Genomic DNA, 21,549 nt, shown 5'->3' on the forward strand with positions numbered 1-21,549 from the left:
TTAAACTGTTTATTAAAATACAGCTGCTGTGGTTTTTCAGTTTCATAGTGTCACTTTTCCTGCTCCTCTTTTAATTTAATATCAGTAACTCCTTTTGAGCAAGGCTGAACTATAAATATATATATATATATATATATATATAATAACAAAAAATCAATGAACATTAAGATAAGCATTTCATGAGGTTTAAACTACTGGCTTAGCAGGTTTTTTATGGAAAAAGACAAGATATTTAGTTGTTTGCAGAGGAAGTTATTCATATAATTGTATTTGTGATTTGCAGTACATTTTGATTTGTTTGCGATATATCTTTCTGGTGTGGTATCTTCTGCCATAGTCACACAGAGCTGTCTGTTTTAGGCTGACAGGACAGGCAGCCCCAGTGTTAATGTGTCAGTAATAATCTGGGAAAAGTATTATTATTTCAGCCCTGGTGCGTCATTCACCACCGACGCACCATCATTGACCTCCCACACCGATTCACTGCACAATTGTTACATCTTCATTTCTCTGAAGGCTTCACCAAGAGACTGTCACTCCATAAACAAAGACCATACAAAGGTTTAAACATTGGAATGTGGGACTGGGAATGAAAGATGGCAATTTGTGGGCTAGTGTACTAATCATGTACAAATGCATGCACAGTATTAAAATATTTGGTGGTATTTAAAAACACAGTGAAATCATTTACAACCATGGGCTTTCATTAATTGGTGATGTCGTAATAACAGAGGGGGTCAATAAAATGTTGTGATGTCGTCTAAAACCCAGATATAGTTAAACATAATGTAAATGCTATGAAAACAGTTTAATTTACTGAACTATTAAAGAGTTTTGTTCTTTCACCATATAATATTCACCTGACACACCACTAGCAAAAATCATGAGAACCGGACATGTTATTTCGCTAAAATCTTAGAAAATCCATCCATATAATTTCATTAATAAAGTCTGTTTAACAATCACATTTATTCATGGTTCTGATCAATAATACTTGGGATCATTCTAGAAAAGTATAAACAAATTTGATGTGATGTGCATACAGTTTACAGCAGCTGAATGAGGAATGAAGTACCTACTGTAGGCAGCGTGTGGATTGGTCAAAGTTTTTCAGTATTATTATTTTAGCACAAGCCCAGCCTCTCACAGCTCATTGTGCTGGAGTCCTTGCTGAGAGATTTTGTTGGTCAAGTCCTGCATGTGTTTCTTCATCTGAAACCAAAGACAAAATAATGGGATTTACAAACACAACAGTATCCTGTGATCAATATTGTAAATGATCCGTTTTCAAGTTTCACTAACAATTATTTTCAGTCATTTCCCTTATGGATCAATAAAGTTAGTTTTGTTTATCAATTTTGATGTTGATTTTTCAAAAGATGCAAAAGATGATCCATGACACTAACTGAAATTAAGGCTGAACTCACGCAACACATCAAAACTAGAACTAAAACAGGACTATATCTGAATTTAAACCTGGAAAGTGAACCCTTACCAAGACTGTACCAGGACATCCTACATCAGGACCAAAACAAGTGTCCATCTGAACTAAACTGAGATCAAAGCAGGGCCAAACCAGAACAAGAGTGACCGGTATCTTAATCAACTTACTTTGTTCATTTCCTGACCGTGTAAAGATCATGCAGTATTTCAATTGATTGGATATAGAGAATGTAGTTGTATAACCCAGTAAAACACAGATTACATGACTGTCCAGCCCTGATGTATAAAGCCCATTATTGAGCCTTGTACATGGGCTGTGCTTCCACCATACACTGTATAGTTTCCACTCACCTTGTAGCCAATTTCTCTGGTTTTCTCAGCGAGCGTGTTGTACTTTTCTTGGTTCCTCTTGATGTGCTCTTTGTCTCCCAAACTCTCCACATGTCGCAGTTTCTGATGGGACAACTCCAGCTGCTCCTGGTAATGGTTGTGCTTCTCCACTTTCGTCTCAAAATGCCGCAGTTCCTCCTTTTACAGCGTGGAAAAGTGTATTAGAAAGTGTGAAAAGATATGGATTTAGTTTGCTTCAATAACTGTCATTTTGAGAGGTAACAAGATGGAAAATGTCAAAATGAGTGGGACTAGATGTTTTTCATCTAACACCTGATTCTATCTACTCACAGTATATAGCTCAGAAATTGCATTTTAAGTGGAGTTGTTCACTGCAATTCTCAACTGATGGGACAAAAGGTGAAAGAAGCCTGAGAGAAGGGAATACCTACTTCTTTATAAGTGGCAATGCATAAATTACAACTACGTCTGATCCTCACTTGTACAGCCTGTTCACTCAGATTAAAGAGTAAATACATAACAAGACTGTATAGGAATGGGTTTAAATATATGATGTAATTGTAGTAGGTAATTGCATGCTACCAAAAAGGGAGTAATAAAATAACCACTTTACAGCATAGTGTTTCAATTAAGTACTATATATCAAGATTCTAGCAAGTTTCTTTTACATAGTCTTATGCACATTGGTTATAGTCATTCCCAACCTGTTTAAAGAAAATGTGAATGGAGGTGTCTGGGGCAGGAGCATTACCTTGAGAGAGTCCAGCTCGTCCTGGGTGAGGTTGGATCTCTTGGCAGCCTCCCACAGTTCGATTACACGAGGCTCTCGAAACTCTGCAGCAATCAGGTGAAAAGGAGACAGGGATAGCATCAGAAGAGAAGAGAATATAGACAAAGAAAAAGATTATCTAACATGCTAATGTATGAATGTATGTATAGGAAAGAAAAAGGATCTCTCTGGTGCCGAAAAGCGTGAAATAGTTGAATACCTTGGGCAAGGTATGAAAACATTAGATATTTCTCAAAAAATTAAGTGTGATCATCGTATTATTGAGATCTGTAGCTGATTCAAAGACTACACAAATTTGTGTAGACGAAGGCACAATGAGGAAGGTACAAATACATACATGGTTTGAAACTCTGTTGTGCATAATAATTTGGAACAGTGCATTTTATGTTTTTTATTTTTGAAAAAATACTGTTATCATTGGGAGGTTTGTACAGTAACATTCAAATTGAAGACTTTTGTTTATGATGACTGTCATTTATATTGACAATTTGGCAAAATCAGAGAAAAATATTATTTGCATAATAACCCAGTGTAAAAGAAATTTACATTTTTACAATTTTAAATTTTTAAAAGAAATCAAATAGTGGTAGGACAAGGATAAAAGTCATTTCAACTTATGACAAGAGAAAAAATATTGAACTTTGTGTTTCATGGAAAGTAAATATAGAGAGACTGACCATGAACCAGTTCAAAACATCTGCAAACTCCTCCATAGAATTCTAACCTGTCCTAACCTAAATTTTAAACTATAGGCTTTCTAGAAAAAGTTACATCATGTGAATGCAACACATTAGCAGATATAAATAGTGTACTGATGTATGCGGTGTCCCCATGTGTTTGCCCTCACCACTGTCCTCGGTGAAGCCTTCATGGCTGATCTTTTGGAGCCTCTCAAAGCCCTGGTTCAGGTCCTTCATCTTCTTCTTCAGGTCTGTGTGTTTCTGATGCAGCACATGCTCCTTGGTGTCGCCCTCAAGTGGAGAGATCACGTTTTTATGAATCTCTGGAGAAATAAAAAGGTTCACGTCAGGACAGCGGGGGAGGAGTCACAGCAGGTTATAGGGATTGCATGAGATCAATGGGACATAAAAAATGAGACAAGGCCAGACAGTGAGAGGCAGAGGGCATAATTTAACAGGAGAGGAAAAAAAGGCAGAAAAGGAGGACTTCAGCTAAGTCGGATTTACAGATGCAAATTAGCCTAAGGCCAACTCTGGTACAATGCATCAAATAGCAATATTTATGTTCCAACTGTACATGGTCCCTTCCAAAAAATTCAATTAAGGCATGTATCATAAAGAAAAAGTAAAGAGAATAGAGCAATCTTGTTATTTTATTGTTACTGGGCCCTTCTGATGTATATTATTACCTCTGCAGTTGTACTTAAAGCTGCACTATGTAACTTTTCTGATGGAGGGTCTTCCACTTCATTGGTCTCCCAGCAGATTGCCTTGTCACTGTTCCAAAGCAATTACTCTGTTTCACAGTGGCAGGTGGCAGCCCCCAGAAAAGTTGCAGAGTGTACCTTTAAGATACTTGTTACTTGATACTTTGTTGGGTGGTCTCTGGGTGCTTCGGCTTCGTCCCACAGCTGGGTTTAGTATAATATGTACAATAGGCACAATATAATGTGTATCCCAGCCTCTAAAGATTACATTCCTGCCCCAGCATTGAGTATGAAAATTAGAAGAAAAAGAAAGTTATCGCAGAGTGCGTTGCTATTATTCAGTAATTACATGTTTGTATTGTGCTCCAATACTGCTACTGTATCTATGTCAAAGGAGTGCTGTTTGCTTTGCTGCTTCCATTATTGAAGTAAAACAGCTCCTGGGAGATAACAACATGACAGTGATTTTCCTAGGCTACATGAGAAAGTACGGAGTGGGCTGTGAGATAAAAGCCAGTCGGACACAGCCACAGCGAATGAAAGAACAGCTGACATTTGGATCAAAGACGAAGAGCCGAAAAGAAGAAATGAAGAAGATGGAGCAGTGCACGGACTCTGCCCCTCGAGGTGACATGAGATTGGCTTAAATTTTAAATCCACTCAACAACCAGAAAAATACCGGCTGCTTCTGAAGGCAAAAACATCACATGACAAAAAAGGTTGCGGCAGCGAACATCTGCCCAGCGTCTACTTGTGTCTGTCAGCGTGACCGCAAACTCACAGCTCAGCGAGATGTGACAAGACCTGCCACTCACACAGCACTAAGCAGGACGAGCGGTCTAATTCTGCCACCTGTGTCATGCTCTGAAAACAGTATGACAAACTTCAGAAATACAGAGAAGACATCACTGTAAAAAACACTAAATCCTGTATTTCTCAGCTGTCCCACCAATTTAAGTGAATAATTTAAATTAAACAGTTTGTGGTGTGTGAGTGGCAGCACAAGAAAAGAAAGGGAAATGTCTCAAATGAATACATTTCCTTTTAGAGCAAAAATAGTCAATGGTTGGTATCTGACAAAATTGGAGCTATGAAAAAGCAGAAGTAGAAATATGCCTATAATAATGTGTTTAAATGCAGTAGTTACAGGGCTCACCTTCGGTCCGGCTCATAGTGTCCATAAGGATGTTGTACTCGTGGATTTTGTCTTTGTGATGTTGAAACTCTCTCTTTAGACTCAGCAGCTCCTCACTGGAAAACTTCCCTGAGCTCTGGGCCTGGACAAAAGTACATTTTTCAAGAAGATATAGTTATGAAACAATATGTCATGAAAAACATGTTGGCATTACATAACATTTATTTCAAACAATAAATACATGTAATACTCATTTGCACTCATTATGTTTTAGGTGGTAAGAGATCAAGGGTACTCTGACAAAAGAATGTATGGTGTGATTGTACTTCTGGTGGCCGAAAAGATGTAAATTAAATAAATTAATGCCGTTTGTCAGTTGCATTCTTAATTCATGGGTTTCAGTTATGGGTGTAAATTTAAGGAATTTTTACTGACAAAATATACTACTTTGCTATGGCAACGGTCCACACTGTAAAAGACGAAGTTTAAATCTGTCAACTGGACAAATCATTGTAGGAGTGAAGACATTTCACTGCTCATCCAAGCTGCTTCTTCAGTTCTGCTCAGCACGCTGGTGACCACTGCCTTATATCTATCTGAGGGGAGGGGGGCTGTTCTGGGTAGCAATGAGAACAATGAGAACAATAGCAGGGTCGTTAAGGGCTGAATAGGGTAGTTTCAGCTGAAATTGGAGACAATAGCTGTTTACAGTTTCAGTGTGGTTAGCCCCTCCCCTCAGATAGATATAAGGCAGTGGCCACCAGCATCCTGACCAGAACTGAAGCGGCTTGGATGAGCAGTGAAGCGGCTTCACTCCGACAGTGATTTGTCCAGTTGACAGATTTAAAGTTAATCTTTTGCTATGGATCAGACCTGGAAGACAGGGTTTACACAGATAACGGTCCACATTATTCATCATTATGAAAACTATGAATAAATATAAATGAACAAATATAAATGCATATTTATATATTGTTTTGATAACATTTATGCAGGAAGAAAATGTAGATTCTTTTTAAGCCTTTAAGCCTTTAAGCCTTTAGAACACTATGTGTACTATGTAGCTTTTGTGGTGGAGGGTCCACCATCTGCCTGTCTCTATGTTGATGTTATTGCTTTGCCTGGAATGTTCCAAGGTGTGGCATTTAAATTATCTAGCTCCACGGAGGGAAGTAGGGGATGCCACCAGGCCAATTTATAGACATAAACTGTATAAAGAAGTGGACTAAGTGAGTGCGACGTCACCCAGAGCGTTCGGATCCAGTCAAATGAAACTCATTGAAGCTAGAGCAGTTATAGGAGCCAATTTGGAGCCCAGTTCCATGTTAGGAATTCCGATCGCGAGTATCATAGCAACCAAGGTTCATATCTTGATTTACATAAAAAAGCAAAATAAAAATACCACCGGAAGTGCGCCCATGATCACTTCCTATTTGGACTGTGGCGGTAGCAGATTAGCTATGTCCATTTATATATACAGTCTATAGTTACAGGTCAGATCAGGTTGTACATGAATAACTGCAAGATAAATAATTTTAAGCATTCCAGGTAAAGCAATATTAAATTTCCATAGAGACAAGCACCAGAAAAGTTACATAACGCACCTTTAAAGTTGAAAGAAATGTAACTATAACATCCAAAATCCATTAATATTTTTGCCTATAACCCAAAAAAACCCCAAATCTTTTCCCCTTCACTCGGATGAAACAGCTCACACCTTATTCCAGAGTTTGTCGAGTCTGGGATCGTCAAATTGGTCTCCCTCTTTGATGTCGTGGTCCTTGAGGGAGTTACTCTCCATGGTCCGAGCGTCCCGTTTCCCGTCCATCCCATACTTGGCCAGAATCACTGTGCAAAAGAGACATCACAACCGTATTAACTACAGAATCTAGTACAGCATCAGACCATTAACTCCAAAGCAACCCACAGTCTCACAACGAAAAAACAAAAACAAGACACATTTAATGAGCTTTAGCAATGTTTACTACAGAGAAATGGGGGAAAAACATAATCAGAAATTGTTGGCAATGCATATTTAAATGGCACCACTATTTAAAGAAACACAGTACTTTCAAGAGTTTTAACCTCCTGACTTTCTAACTGCCTGACTAACTTTTCTTTATGGACCTGATTCAGCACTATTTAAATGTTAATAACTCCTCTGTGTCACTTATTAACCTTGGCCCGCTGACTGAAGGACTTTTTCTATGTAAAAGATTTGTAACTTGAAGCTTATTGTGCTAAAGTCTTTCTCTGTATATGTGTAGTATTATTAGGTGAAGGCAATCGTATTGACCTTAAGTGACACAGAAAGTACAATTTAAAAGTGTATGCACAGTGTGTCTGCAGCACAGTGGATTTGTTACGTAGGTTAACATAAGTACAAAAATTACTATTATACTAAAACCAAACCAGCATCCTTGGATTCGATTAGTGCAAAAACAGCATACTCTTGTATCCTTTGTGTAATCAATATGCAAACTCATCATATGGGAATGCATACATCCTATATAGAGAACAAGAGTATGCTTAAAAATACACCATTTCTAAGAACTGGTGGGCACACAGCCCAGAGAGATACTTGATATTATTTACCAGACATCAACAGCACTTGGTAGTGTGTTAATTCACTCTGTACATGTGGCATTTCATGTGATTTCTTAAGCGTTTTATTATAGAGACTTTCAGGATCACTGCTTTATCTAGCAATTAGTAAAAGAACATTTAAATGATGTATCAAACATAAAATTTATGAGTTTATTTTCTAAACTGTAAATTTAAAGCAATTTTAAAAAATTTAATATTTGTGTTTATTTTATTGTACATATGAAACAAAATTTCACAACATATTTATTAATTTAGCAATTAATAATACATTTAATAAAATGCATTTTGAAAAATAGTTTTTAAACACAAATTGCTAGTTGGATTAATAATTCTACAATTTACTTAATATAGACAAGACATTTTCAGCAAATAGCTGTTCCTTGTCTTCTTTATTTATTATTGCTCATGATTAAGTTCATATAAAAACTGTATTGTCATGCTTTTATCAATGGCAAAAAGACGCCTGCTTCTTTGGATTATCTGGAGGATTTTATCACTTTGTCTGAATTATTCTTTCATGACTGTCCTTGAGAAAAACATTACCGTTAAAGTTGCGCCGGAGCTGTGCTTCCTTCTCTCCGTTCTCATCCATTCCCTCAACTTTGAGCTTCTTCCACTGCAGCTCATCTTTCTCCTGGATCTTCAGGTCACTATGCAGCTCAGCCTGTCGCCCTGGGGACAACTGCATCTGCAAAACAACATGTTAAGTGGTGAATGCAAACTCAAAATACAGTTGTATCCTGATCCATTTTATTTTTATTTTTTGCATGCATGCATGCAAAAAAAAAAAAATTCCTACATATTCTTTAGGCTTTGAACGGCACAACTGCAAGGAGATGCTTGCTGATATGACATATGCACACACACATTTATTGTAGTCCTCTTTATGAATGAAAGGGAGAAACGAATGTGCCCTTTTAGAAAAGTTATGGCCAAGAAGGTGATTAAAATATTCAGTAGCTATGTGTAAGATGGCATCAAAGCAGAATCCGTAGAAATGGTGCATTTCACTTTGTTCTTAATTTTGTACGTACCCTCTGAGCTTTCTCCCACACCTGGTTGAGCTTTGCTATCCTGAATTCCACAGTTTTCCCATCACTGTTAGTCGGTTTGGGCTCATTCATGTCCCGGGAATATTTACTCGCCATTGCGCCAACACCGAGGCAGACAAGAGAAACTAAACAGCCCAGCTTCATTTTAATACATCAACAATGAAATAAAAGATGAATAAAACGTACAAAAAGTAACACAAAAAGGTGCAGCAGCAAGGTTAGCTGTTGTTTTGTCTGGCAGCGGTATGTGGAAGTGGAAGTAGCAGTCATGTGATTAAAGGGGCGGAAACTTTCTTGCCTTGCATTCTGGGGATTGTAGTGTGAATTCAGTGCTCAGGAGGTTTTACAAACGGTTTACGTGTTCATAAAAAACTACAAATCCGAACATGCCTTTGTGCGCCGTTACCCGGCAACAAGGGCAGCAAATCTGGACAAATAGAAACAATCCACGCGCCAGTACGCAAGGCTTGTAAATTGGTTTCTTCTAAAACATAAATAAGCTTTGTAACATACGTTAAACTCGCTATATGGTAAGATAAAATAGATATGTGGTTTGCAAAAATGTGCATATTTCATGGCACATTCTGGCCATAGCCCTTTCTGTCAAATAATAGCTTTGTTGACTAGATGGATACCAACCAGAGGTGTAACAAAAGACACCTTTTCATAGTTACACAGAGGCTGTGTGATTAAAGATTTCCTTTGGAGTTGACATTTGTTTACATTGGAGACTAGATTCAATATGGCAGGAGGTGGCATTTTTGTCACGTGTCTAACAAAAAACAAGAGCCAGGGAGGAGAAATATATTGACTGAGAGCCTCAAGATATAGCCCCAAAATATCTATATTACAAAAAAGCAAATACATCTCAACAATAGAAGGTTTCGCCATTTTATATACATTTTTACCGCCGTGAATTTGCTCTGATTGCTTTGTTATAAATTGATTTGTAAGGCTGTTGTTGACTGAGTGATGACCCCTCGTCACCTGATTATGTGCCTTCTGTTTTTGTACATATCACCAAGACTTCCTGGAGAGCGAAGAGGGAGCGGATGCAGATATCGGTCATGAGTGAGGCCACCACAGCGCTGCTGAATCTATCAGATGACACAGCCCACTGAGGGTGAAAGCATGGTTTGTTTGATAATGGCATATCACATCTCGAAGCAATGTGCCAAACAGACCTGATCTCAGAAGAACACATACAGTACAATCACTGAAACCTGGCTGTCAGATTCTCCAGAGTGACACACTTGAAATGAAAGAGAACCTTAACTCCATTCTCTTAGGAAATGAAGACAAGCTCAAGACACAGGACTACACCACTGTCAAGTGCTTATGGCAGTGTTTGAACTTGGTAAGACATGTTACATCTGACATGTCTCCAATAGATGATCATTACATTAATGAGACTCTGAGTTAACTTACCAGTTTCATTTTTATCTTATCTGTGTGATGATCATAGTTCTACTATTTCCAGAGGTTTCATAAATGTTATAGATATCCTGAATGATATCTTGGTGCTTGTGTGTGTTCTGGCCCAAAATAGAGAATATTCAGACTGCTATGGCTATGTGTCTGAGAACATCCTTTGAATGTTGGGTGTCAATAGTTGTATGTTGTGAGATAATGATGGATAAATCTAATAATGTGAAAGCAGGGACACAGAGATATTCTCAATATAAATCCGACCACAGCATAAAATACTTGATAGGTCCACAAGGTGTGATCTCTTTAATTTCTAATGGCTGGAGAGGACGAACCATAAATGAACACATTACAGCAAACTGTGGCTTTTTGGATAACCTTTTACCCAAAGACTTAATTTTTGCTGATCAGGGCTTCACAGTTCTGAACTGCATTGGGATGTACTGTGGGAAGCTTGGAAGCAAACATCATCTGGGTCCCATTGGACTGGATCATAAACCACACCTAGCAGCAGTCCATACAACTGTTAAGAGGGTAGTAGGGCAGGTGCGTTCCAAGTATACAGTATTACATGGTTCTTTGCCCATTCGTTTTCTGTCAAGAGATGATGCAGGGCGCACTACTCCAGACAAAATCGCGAGAGTGGTATATGTCCTAACAAACCTGTGTCCCACTTTTGAGTCAGATGGTTAACTGATGTGTGTAAATGCATATCTAGTTGTTGAATATGTAATATAATGTGAACAATGAGCTCCAAAAAGTGGATGAAAGAGAATCTTTGATCTTTGTTTTGGTAGCTATGTGTCAGATTTGGAATGAATCAGCTGGCATGACAAACTTAAAAGTTAAACCTTTTATGTATTGGTACCTTTATTCATTTTTATATAAAATTAAACACAAAAATGTTCTTTAACAGATTCTTGTTGTGCAGCATATAGGACAGAAACCTTTCTTGTTATCTGAATTGACATTTTATAAAACAAGAAACAAAATAGTAACCTTTCAGGAGTGAAAATGTAATTTTTGAGGATCAAAGCTTAAAGTCTTTTATATATTAAAAGTTTACAGTGCACGCTGTTATACTTCGATGGGTTCTTGATAGTTGGAGAGTGATATTGAGCCAACTTCCTATTTATTAAAATCAATATAATCCAAAACAAATCCGGCCGGCCAAGCTAATTTAATTGGGCAGGAGACAGAATAAGGACTTTTTATTAGTGACCCATCATTCAGACTGCTGTGGTGAATTTGTTTACACAGCACTCATGCCAATAGACCAAAATTGACTCAAATAAATTGTTTTCTATCAAATTAAAAAGTGAGAGAAAGTGAAATGAGACAGATGGCGAGTAAACAAAAAACATTAAGCTGCAGCTGCACAGTGCACTCTTGTCCTGTGACATTTGTCAATAAATCCTATTCAGGGGAAGCTGGGTTCAATCAGCGTGAACAGTGGAAGGTCAGTTAACCAGTCTGCACATTACCCTTTACTCCTATGTATCAATGCAAATCTAATAAAGAGCCCCGTGAATAAAAGGAGAATATGTCTGAATGGCTGCTTGGCATTATCTGTCGTTTGTCTGCCTTTATTTTGTGATCATTATTTGGTCAACTTCTTTTTTTTTTCATCTCAGTCACATGGCATGGTTTTGTTTTGGCATTGAAAATGTGTTGATTTGAAAAGTTAATTTCTATGACAATGACCATAATTTTTCATCAATGAAACAAATGAATTGGCATCAATAGCTATCTGTCAACTGGACAAAATATTGTAGGAGGAGTTCTGAACAGAACTGAAGAAGCGGCTTGGATGAGCAGCGAAACGTCTTTACTCCTACCACGCTTTGTCCAGTTGACAGATTTAACTTTGACTTTTACTATGGATCTGAATGACTGAGGGATTACACAGACATCAATAGCTATGCAAAGCCACACTGTGTAAGATTTCAGCCAAAAATAAATGTATAAATGAAACAAAACAAAAAAAAAGTATTTATTTTATTATGGGTGCTTTTAATGCACTTAAAACCTTTAAAATTCACTGCATTCACTGTCAGCAGGCTTGCCTCTCCACAAATCTGACCTGTAACTTGGCTTGGTGGAGTTCATGTCACGGTAACTGTGTCCATGGAGATTTAATTCCTTTGCCTATAATATTCCACAGAATGGCATAAAAGATCCATGATTTAGTTGGAGTATAGCACTTCCATTGTTAATTACATTTTAAATAATCAGAGAGAAATATAAATTAATGAAATACTCCAGATGGGTTTCCAACTGATGATCATAAAGATGTAGATGTGAAATTAGATCTGTGGAAATTTGAATGACACTCATTTATGTGAAGTTATTACACACTTGATGTTTTAATTCAGAGTTGTAGCCAAAGTCAAGCCCAACTTCTTTTTCGCTTTCTTTCACTTTCTTTCAGGCTCTAGGACAAGCACAAATGACTTGCAAAAATTACATTGTGAGATGAAGCCTTGTTGAACAATCTGAAAGGACAGGAGACGTGTTTCATTTTAAAAGGGCAGCAATATTTTGGGCTCCCAATATTTTCCAATCACATCTGTCACAAGTAGCTACAATAACGCACATATCAGGAGGTGGCGTGAATATGGCCTGACTGAAAACGCACTGCGGTTCCAAACTAGGTAATTTGTTTGCAGATAAAATCAATGAGGTGTTATTGAGGTGTCAAAGGTCATAAATGAACTGAATGTGTTGTAAAGATGGATTTTAAGCCCAAGGGAATGTGAAACTAAACAATAAAGTAGACTAAATCTGATGCTGGATTTCATGGCGTGGCCCCAAGCAGCTGTGGATGCGGCATCGGTTTCTAATTTCACATGAGGGCATTTTTTATTTTTAGCGTTATTGTAGCCTGGGTTTAGATGTATATATAGGCAAAGTATTAAAGGTACACTATGTAAATTTTCTCCTCAACCTGCTTGTCTCTTAGATAGATATGGTCGCTTTGCCTCTAATATTTCACAGTCAGCTTTAAAGTTAACTTGGATTTATTTATTTACTATTACCGTAAATTTCGGACTACAGAGCGCACCTTGATATAAGCCGCACCAGCTAAATTTGAAGAGAAAATCAATTTTGTACATATATAAGCCGCACCTGAATAAAAGCCGCAGGTTTTCATATTGTAACATGAGATATTTACACAGAAAGACGGTGCACCGACACGCTTTTTTTAAACTGTGCCTGAAAATTGGAACCAACACGACAACAACACGGGATGAACACATCTGCAGGTTTAGAAAATAAAGCTGCACCAACACGGAAAATCTGCTTTTATTTCCTCTGAAAACTTTTGTCGTCTTTTTACATTGACCAAGTTGGATTCATTGATGTCGAGCTCACGTGCAGTGGCTCTATTTCAGGGGTCGGCAACTCGCGGCTCCGGAGCCGTATGCGCCTCTTTCAGCCTTATACTGCGGCTCTGCGTGGCTTGGGAACTAACACAGACACAGCTCACAGTCCTGCGTAAAGAGCCCTGATTTTCAGACGCTGTGCGCACAGGGGTCAGGAGTAACTTTGGCCCGTCCCTAATGACACACTAATAAGCTCGTCCGTAGATGAATCATGAAAATCCTGCTGGAAATCGCCACAGAAATCTATTTGATGTAGTAGCAAGTATATTATCTGCTCTTGTCTCCGCGGTGACGTATCACGTATAACACATCAGACACGACGCACAAAAGTAGAGCCACAAGCGAGTGAAAATGAGCCAAAACAAAAGTCTTTGGAGATCTTTTTAACAAAGGGGAAAAGGACAACTGAGGAGCCAGAAGAGGAGACTACGACCTCCAAGAAAAAGAAAGATAAATTTAACAGACAATGCCTACTTAAAATCTGGGTTTGTCGCTACAGGTGACTCTCACGCACAGAGTCCGCTCTGCGTAACATACGGGAAAAGCAAATACGGCAATGAAACCTTCAAAACTGCTTAGGCACATGGAGAATAAGCACCTGGGATTAAACGATACGCTACGAGTTTTTTTGTTGTTGTTTTTTTAAAGAAACTGCGGAGTAGAGTAGACATAATCACATAATCAGCGCGATGCATGATGCAGCGGTTTGGTGAGTTGTATTTTTTTAATGCACTTAAGTTGTTTTTGCCATATTTATCTGCCACGTGTAGAAGGCTTGTCCGTGAAAGTAAAACCTACATTATTCCGTTACATTATTGTTATTATACAGTGTTATCTTCATTTTAGATGTCAAAAAGTATTTGCGGCTCCCAGTGTTTTATTTTATGTGGAAAGTGGGTCCAAATGGCTCTTTGCGTGTTAAAGGCCGACCCCTGCTCTGTTTCCTTTCTGTTTCTTTATCTTAAAAACTGCATCATATCCATTTCATGATGCGCAAAATGATCGTTCAAAATCAAAACTAGTGAATTCTTCAGAGCAGAATCTTTCCCCACGTCTGTCTCACTTTTACGTTTACAGCTAGAGAGCGCCCCCCAGGGGCCGTTATCCAGTAAAATTCCATATATAAGCCGCACTGCTGTAAAAGCCGCAGGGTTCAAAGCGTGGAAAAAAAGTAGCGGCTTATAATCCGAAATTTACGGTATTAGATGCATTCTTACTTTGAGTGCCTTTCCACAGATTTGACCTGTGACTTAGCCAGGTGGAGTCACTTTCTTTTCTCCATAGTCTCTGTTTCCAAGGTCAAAACGGTGGCAAACCAACAACATGTGATCTCAGATTTCTGAACGTTCATAAATGCTAGTCAAAATATAGTACTTCTTCATGTGTTGCAGTAATAATGATATTGCCGGGTTTCAGATCACATCATTTTATAGGCTAAAAATGTACTAATATTGTTAAAATGGTGATAATTTTGCTGCAATATAGCATTTTCTAGGGTGTGGTCTATGATAGAAACAATTAGGTAAAATATTTGCTATGAAAGTACAATGTTGTCAATAAGGAAAACTGTCTCTTGTCCTCTATTTGGAAGTATGGCATCATGGGAAACGGTCACATTTTTATACAGCGCTTTTCCACCTTCAAGGAGCTTTACATCAAGGAACCACATTGGGATTTGAACCAACAACCTTCAGATCAGTGGATTAACACTCTCCCAGCTGAGTAGCCCATCACCTCACATTCTAGTATCTGAAAACCACAAATAGCATAAACTAGACAAGAGACAATGAGACACACAATGGAGAACGTATGAGATGCGTTTGCAGGTTGGGCGTCCTGTGGGTATCTCTGGCACTCTGCCCTTTAATGAAATAAAGCCTGTATTCAATCACTGACCGCTGAACAAACACACTCATTAAGAGTAAGTGATCGCAATAAAGCCGCTTCGATCATCTTATTACTCGCCTAATTTAACCGCAGGGAACAACAGGGGCAGACCGCACATTAAAATATGGGCTCAAACATAACTTTCCTCTCACCTATTTATCGCATCACTGGTCAGGACTGGAAAAGTTTCATGAGGTCATCGTGTAGCGGTTTTCCAAAAGTTTTACTGGCAGTTGTTTAGAAAATGTAATGCATTATTAATGATAACTCACAACTTTGTTCAATAGTTTATTTTTAATTTATTTCTCTTCCTCACTGTAATGGGTTTTGAGGTTCTATTTCAAGTCTCAGCAATATCAGATCTTGTGCATTCACCAGATGTATTCAGTGTAAGTTATACATTTTTGAGAGATTCAATATGGTTTACTATTCACAGAAATATAGAATAAAGACTGAAACTGCAAAGACTGTTCTGCCTGTCCCGCAATGACAGCTCACACCCACAAGTGTACTTATGTTCTATGATTCAGGGGATGTCTTTTTTTCCTTCAAAACTTTTTTCCAGTTCAGATTTCAATTTTATTTTATGGTTGTGCTTTGCAAGAACTATTACTTTGTACCTCAATGGTATCAAATATGCTCTTAATGAAACAGCTTCCCACTTCTTTCTCTATTACTGGCAAAAAAAAAACAACGTAATTCCAGGTTTATTAGAGAGGGGGTATTTTACTTCTATGGGCTATAAACTAATGCCCACACATAATATTGTCAGGATTTTTTTTTTTTTTTTTGTGTGTGTGTGTATTCTGTGCGATTTTCCCCCCTCCCTTCTTTGTCCTTACCTGGAGCTGGGCAGACTGGACTCTGGCACCACCCACTACACACCTGCAACTGATCTGCAATCAAGCCTCCACCTCTGGAGTATAAAGGGGCTGAAGATTGTTACAGAGGAGGCCAGGTCGTCGTGACAGTTTCCTGTGTTTCTACGCATCATCCTCCATGTCATCCTCCAGTTTTCTCATCAATGTGTCCTCTGTCATCCCATTTCTTGAACCCACCGTGCACCTCCGCCTCCGATCCAGCTACCTACTACCAGCTCATCCTCCTGTTTGCAATAAATTCTGTTAAACCTGTACCCCGTGTCTGTATCTTTGATCCACCATTCTTTACGACAGAACGATCTGGCCAACATGGATCAAGCAGACTTGGGGTGAGACCAAACGCTACACTGAGCACACCTTACCGCAGAGGACCATTACAGCTCCGCTGGGGACCTCCTTGTGTCTTCTTTCCCTCTCCTGGACCGTTGCAGCTCCGCTGGACACAGTCTTCCATCCAGGGACCTCCTCATGTCTTCTAGCCCTCCCCTGGACCATTGTAACTCCGCTGGACACCCTTCATAATGCTATTACAACACAATCAGTATGCATCCCGCTAATGAAACTACTGCACATAGCATCAGGTTTGTGAAGTTGTTTTGTGCAATTTGTATCATGTTTTTGTATATTTATAAAGAATCGTCATGTGGGAGCATGGATGTTGTATCTTACAGAATCTTACAGCTAACTGTCAGGAGGGTTAGAATGGGGGAGAGATCATAAAATTAGTAAAACATGGATGGATGACATGTAAAACCTCTTCAGGCATGTTTGAAAGCTCAAAGTCTACTTTGCATAATACACCCTCTTTAACTCGTAAAGTTTACTAAATTGTTTGCACACCATACAGCCATAATGTGCAATCATTCCTGACTTTTTTGCCTCAAGTACCCCGTAAGCTCTGTCGCACACTCCGACAACCTCCCTACTTAGGCAATGAAATCCAAAGTCGCATTCAGCCAATATATTTTCTTGTCCAAAATCCTCCAAAACATTCTTAAGGATTTAAAATTTACAACAAAAATATATATTTCAAATGTATTCAAATATCAAGTTACTGGCAATTTGTCCTAATAACTAATGACTTCTGTTGGCTTATTTTGCATTTTTATGTCGATAACACACACTCACTGTCACATGTCACCTTTCTCATGTATGGACCCATGTGTGAACCTATTTGGAAAGGCAATGCATCTTAATAGGAATGTGATGCTCAGGTAGTGCCATTCACCCACTGTGACTGAGCCTAGCCAAACCTAATTCTTCCTTCACACTAGCAGTCATACATAACCATCCCTCGCATGCATCATTACAGAAGCTGACACATTTAGCTTCTTCTTGACGTAAAAGACCAAGGCCAACGTTAACATCATGCTCAGCCTTGTGCATCCAGGCAACGCAAATGTTTCTCAGTTGTCGAACAGATGAGCAAAACTTTGAAAATAGCAACTAAGCTTGGCAGGAATGCAAGCCTCCTCCATGTTTATAAGCCTTAAATAACTGTCTTCACTGTTGAGATTTGGTGTTAGTTTTAGAAAGATTTTAAAACAAAATGCCCGTCCATCTATCCAGGCTTAACAATGGCACAAACATTGTTATTTTTTGCATATTCTTGAGAGTGATAAGGGTAAAAGAACAATAAAGAAAAAAAAAAATCAAATCACCCTTAGCCCTTGACCCACTATTGTTGGACCACTATTGTTAAAGGTGGAATTTATTCCTAACAGACCAGCAATAACCCAATAACCATAATGATCTTAAGTCTGATTTGTTTAAAGATACACTGTGTAACTTTTCTGTTGTGGGGTTCACCTCTTGTTCATCTCCGGTTATTGCCTGGCATGTTCTGTAGTATCGGATCAACTATTTCCACAGTATGACATTAAACTTGTCTCCACAGATCTGGCTTGTAACTTGGACTAGTGGCACCACCTGATTGTATCCAAGTTTAATGCCATACTGTGGAACATTCTAGGCAAGGCAATAATGTGGACAAGCAAGTAAAAATGCCAAATTGTAATAAATTGGTAAAGGTAAAGTTGGAGATATTTAGTTGTAATAAACATTTTGAAAGGATAAGAAACACGTAACAGTATATAACCAGATGTTACTATGGGCAACTGGACACAAATTTGAATCAAATGGCACAGTGTTGATCTGTCTTCCTTCCTATGTGAAGAAATATTGGCAAAAAATAAAACAGATTACAATTTAAGCATCTTCCGTACTACAACAGCAGTAAGTTTGCTCTCCCCTGATAGGACACTCTCATATTAGTGTTTGTTTGCTCACACAGGGAGCTGAGACTCAGTGATGTTGCCGGAGAAGATTCGATATTCATTAAACATCCCCAGACTGCTGACCTTTTCCTCCTCTCTCCCAACTCCAGCCTCGCTTCATTTCATTCAATAAGAGATGCTAATTTTCAAAGCAAACTCGTCTTACACTTTTATTCCCGTGAGGTACGTCTTTGTATGTACAGACAGAAGACTATAGAAATGAGCGGTTTGGTGAATGATCGACAGAGATAGAAGCAGGTTTAATTATCACTTTGGGCGGATGAGAGTGTAGTATAAAGTTGGCAGTTTTGTGCGAGTGGGAAAAGAATGTAATTATATCTATCAAAGTTTGAAAATAATATAGACGTGTTGGTAATTGTAAAGCAGTGCATGGAACATTGTGTATAGGACAGATTAGAGCAGTATAAAATTGAATACTATACTAAAATTACCTTTAGAGGGACGGGTAATAGTACATATGGCACTGATGGTCATCTAGAATACACACTTCTTCAATACTTTACAAAGAGTCTGGTCAGGTAATCTCCCTGTTTTCAGAGTGATTGACAGGTGAATTAGCCAATCAAGGACAGGCATGATGAATAAAGGTAAAAAATAACATTGCAGATTTTTTAATTAAACATCAAAAACACTGAACTCTTTTAATCCGAGGTGAGATACATTTATAGGTGACCAATGAGCTCCTTTGTTTCACATATGTCACTGAAAAAAATGGCTCTGACTGCACGTTTGACCGGGCTTCAGATGCAATGGAAGATGTGGGGACTGGACTGATATCAATCTGTATAAAAAATACGGGGAGATATCATACATTTTACAAGTAAAACAATAGATGTTACTCAAGTTGGTCAAGAGAAATATGATTCAATAGTAGTATTCAAACCTTCTTTTGAAATAAAAAACTTGAACTTTTTTGACAACACTGTTTTACAAGAAAGAATGTGTCCAGTTATATTCTCCCTCCAGTATCCTATATTAAACCAGACTGACACAAATAACAAATTACGTCAAATATAAATATCCCAAGTTTCACCATAGTGTTGGACAGCTTGTGTGTGGTCCTGGTGAGTGTGCCATATAATGAGGAGATCAGCCAGTGTCAGAGTGCTTCAAGTAATTGGCAATTTGTAACACATTTTTGTTCACATAGTATTCACACAAAGATAAATCTGTCAGAATATATATGATTGTTTGGTGTTCACTCCAGAGATGGCATACAGACCCTCCTATTTTTGAAGGGTCTGCTGGGAGTTTTCCAATATGTTTCTGTACAGATACATGCTGTATGTCAAGTTCAAATGAAGTGACATACACGGTGAGGCTGTTAAGTAATACAATGGCATGAAACTACAACAACATTTTTCAACAAATATTAACAAAATTTTGTGCCAGTGCACTAACGTGCACATACACATGCTGGGTTTCCATGCTCTGGGACATAACACCCACTTGCATTCATTTCCTGGAGACTGATTCTAACCTACCATCCTTCCTTAATCTTAACCTAAACCGTAACTTTAACCTATTTAAATCCATATCTGAAAATCATGTTGTTGATCTAAGGATTTACACCATGGGGACCTGACTTGTGTCCCCATACATGAGGATGGTCCACATGATGTCAGTGTTCAGACAGATTTTAGTCTCCCCACGGTGTAATAAAATAGATATTCGGCTGCAGACATATCGATTAAATCATAAAATCTCATTATGATCATTGACAATGTGATATTTGTGGAGCGCAGAATAGCTGGACCTGTAATGTCACACTTAACAGTCCCACCCTGCTATTCACCTTATTCCGGTAGTTGCCGTGCAATCCGCCATCATTGTTCAGGTTGTATTATTTTGCGTGCGGCTGTCAATTTTGACAGCAAATGAGATCTAGAGACCACCGAGCTGTTTTAAAGTCTCACAGAGAATTGGTTCAGTGTTGACTTGTTGGTCACATGAACATAGAACGTTTTACAGAAATCAACCTACTTTATATCAGATTTAAATGGCAAAACCTTTTTTCAAATTTTCCTTTGAAATGAATGTGATTCCCGTTTAACTGAGGTGCCATCACAAAGAAAGTGCAAAAGTGGGCGGGGCCAAATGAGATCAATATAATGATCCACTGTGTAATAACTGCGTAATAGAGAGAGATGTTCAGGAGAAGGCAAAGCAGCCCTTAAACCCCGTTATATGAGTTTATATCCACCATGTCCTCCTCTGTTGTGGATCAGAGCATCAGGTGCGGTCACACAATCACTATACGGTCCAAAAAACAATATCTATTTCCAACCACAAGGGGTCAGTGCAGAAGCAAATGCTTAGTGTGATCTTGTAGCTTTTGTAGCTCTTTAGCATTGGGAGACAAGCAGGTTTAAGAGATGTTGCCTGTTACTGCTATTATGGAGCTCTAACTACCACTATGTAAATGATTTATAGATTTGTATTCTCAAGAGGAAGATGAAATGGATCAAAAATAATAAGGTACGGTTATGGTTTTAATTACCTTATATATATCTACTTTATTTATGCTGATTAGATCTGTGAGTGAGAAATCACAAGGTAATAGAATCTAATTTAAGCAGAGTGATTTTTAATTTACATCATCCTTTTGGGATTTACCTGAAATGATGTTTTTGCTTATTTAAATGATTCCTTTCACCTATGGGCCAGAAAGAACCAGCAGGCACGCTCATGTTTTACAAATATGTTGTATTTTAATGAGCATACTCATAGTAATTCTTACAGGTGCTGTATATTATGACTGCAGGTTGGGCTGTATGACTAACACTAATAGTATTACTAATCATTAAATACAGACTTGATTTGAATTGTGTTTTACAGTTTGACAAATCTCTCCCAAGTTCTCTCTCTCCATACTTAATGCCTGTAATACTTTTGTTGCCACAGC

The 21,549-nt window shown here is 38.3% G+C and overlaps 1 protein-coding gene across 1 annotated transcript; it reads right to left on the bottom strand.

Moving 5' to 3' along the window:
* Positions 1 to 958: 958 nt before the first annotated feature.
* Positions 959 to 9,022, bottom strand: lrpap1 (low density lipoprotein receptor-related protein associated protein 1). Its single transcript, XM_033972767.2, has 8 exons — positions 8,748 to 9,022; positions 8,257 to 8,401; positions 6,824 to 6,954; positions 5,128 to 5,248; positions 3,432 to 3,587; positions 2,546 to 2,628; positions 1,795 to 1,971; positions 959 to 1,212 (listed from the first exon to the last, which is right to left on the bottom strand). The coding sequence occupies exons 1-8, from the start codon at positions 8,907 to 8,909 to the stop codon at positions 1,144 to 1,146; spliced, it is 1,044 nt and encodes a 347-aa protein (XP_033828658.1). The 5' UTR covers positions 8,910 to 9,022; the 3' UTR covers positions 959 to 1,143.
* Positions 9,023 to 21,549: the final 12,527 nt, after the last annotated feature.

Source organism: Periophthalmus magnuspinnatus, chromosome 1 (assembly GCF_009829125.3).
Source record: "Periophthalmus magnuspinnatus isolate fPerMag1 chromosome 1, fPerMag1.2.pri, whole genome shotgun sequence".
NCBI lineage: Eukaryota > Metazoa > Chordata > Actinopteri > Gobiiformes > Gobiidae > Periophthalmus > Periophthalmus magnuspinnatus.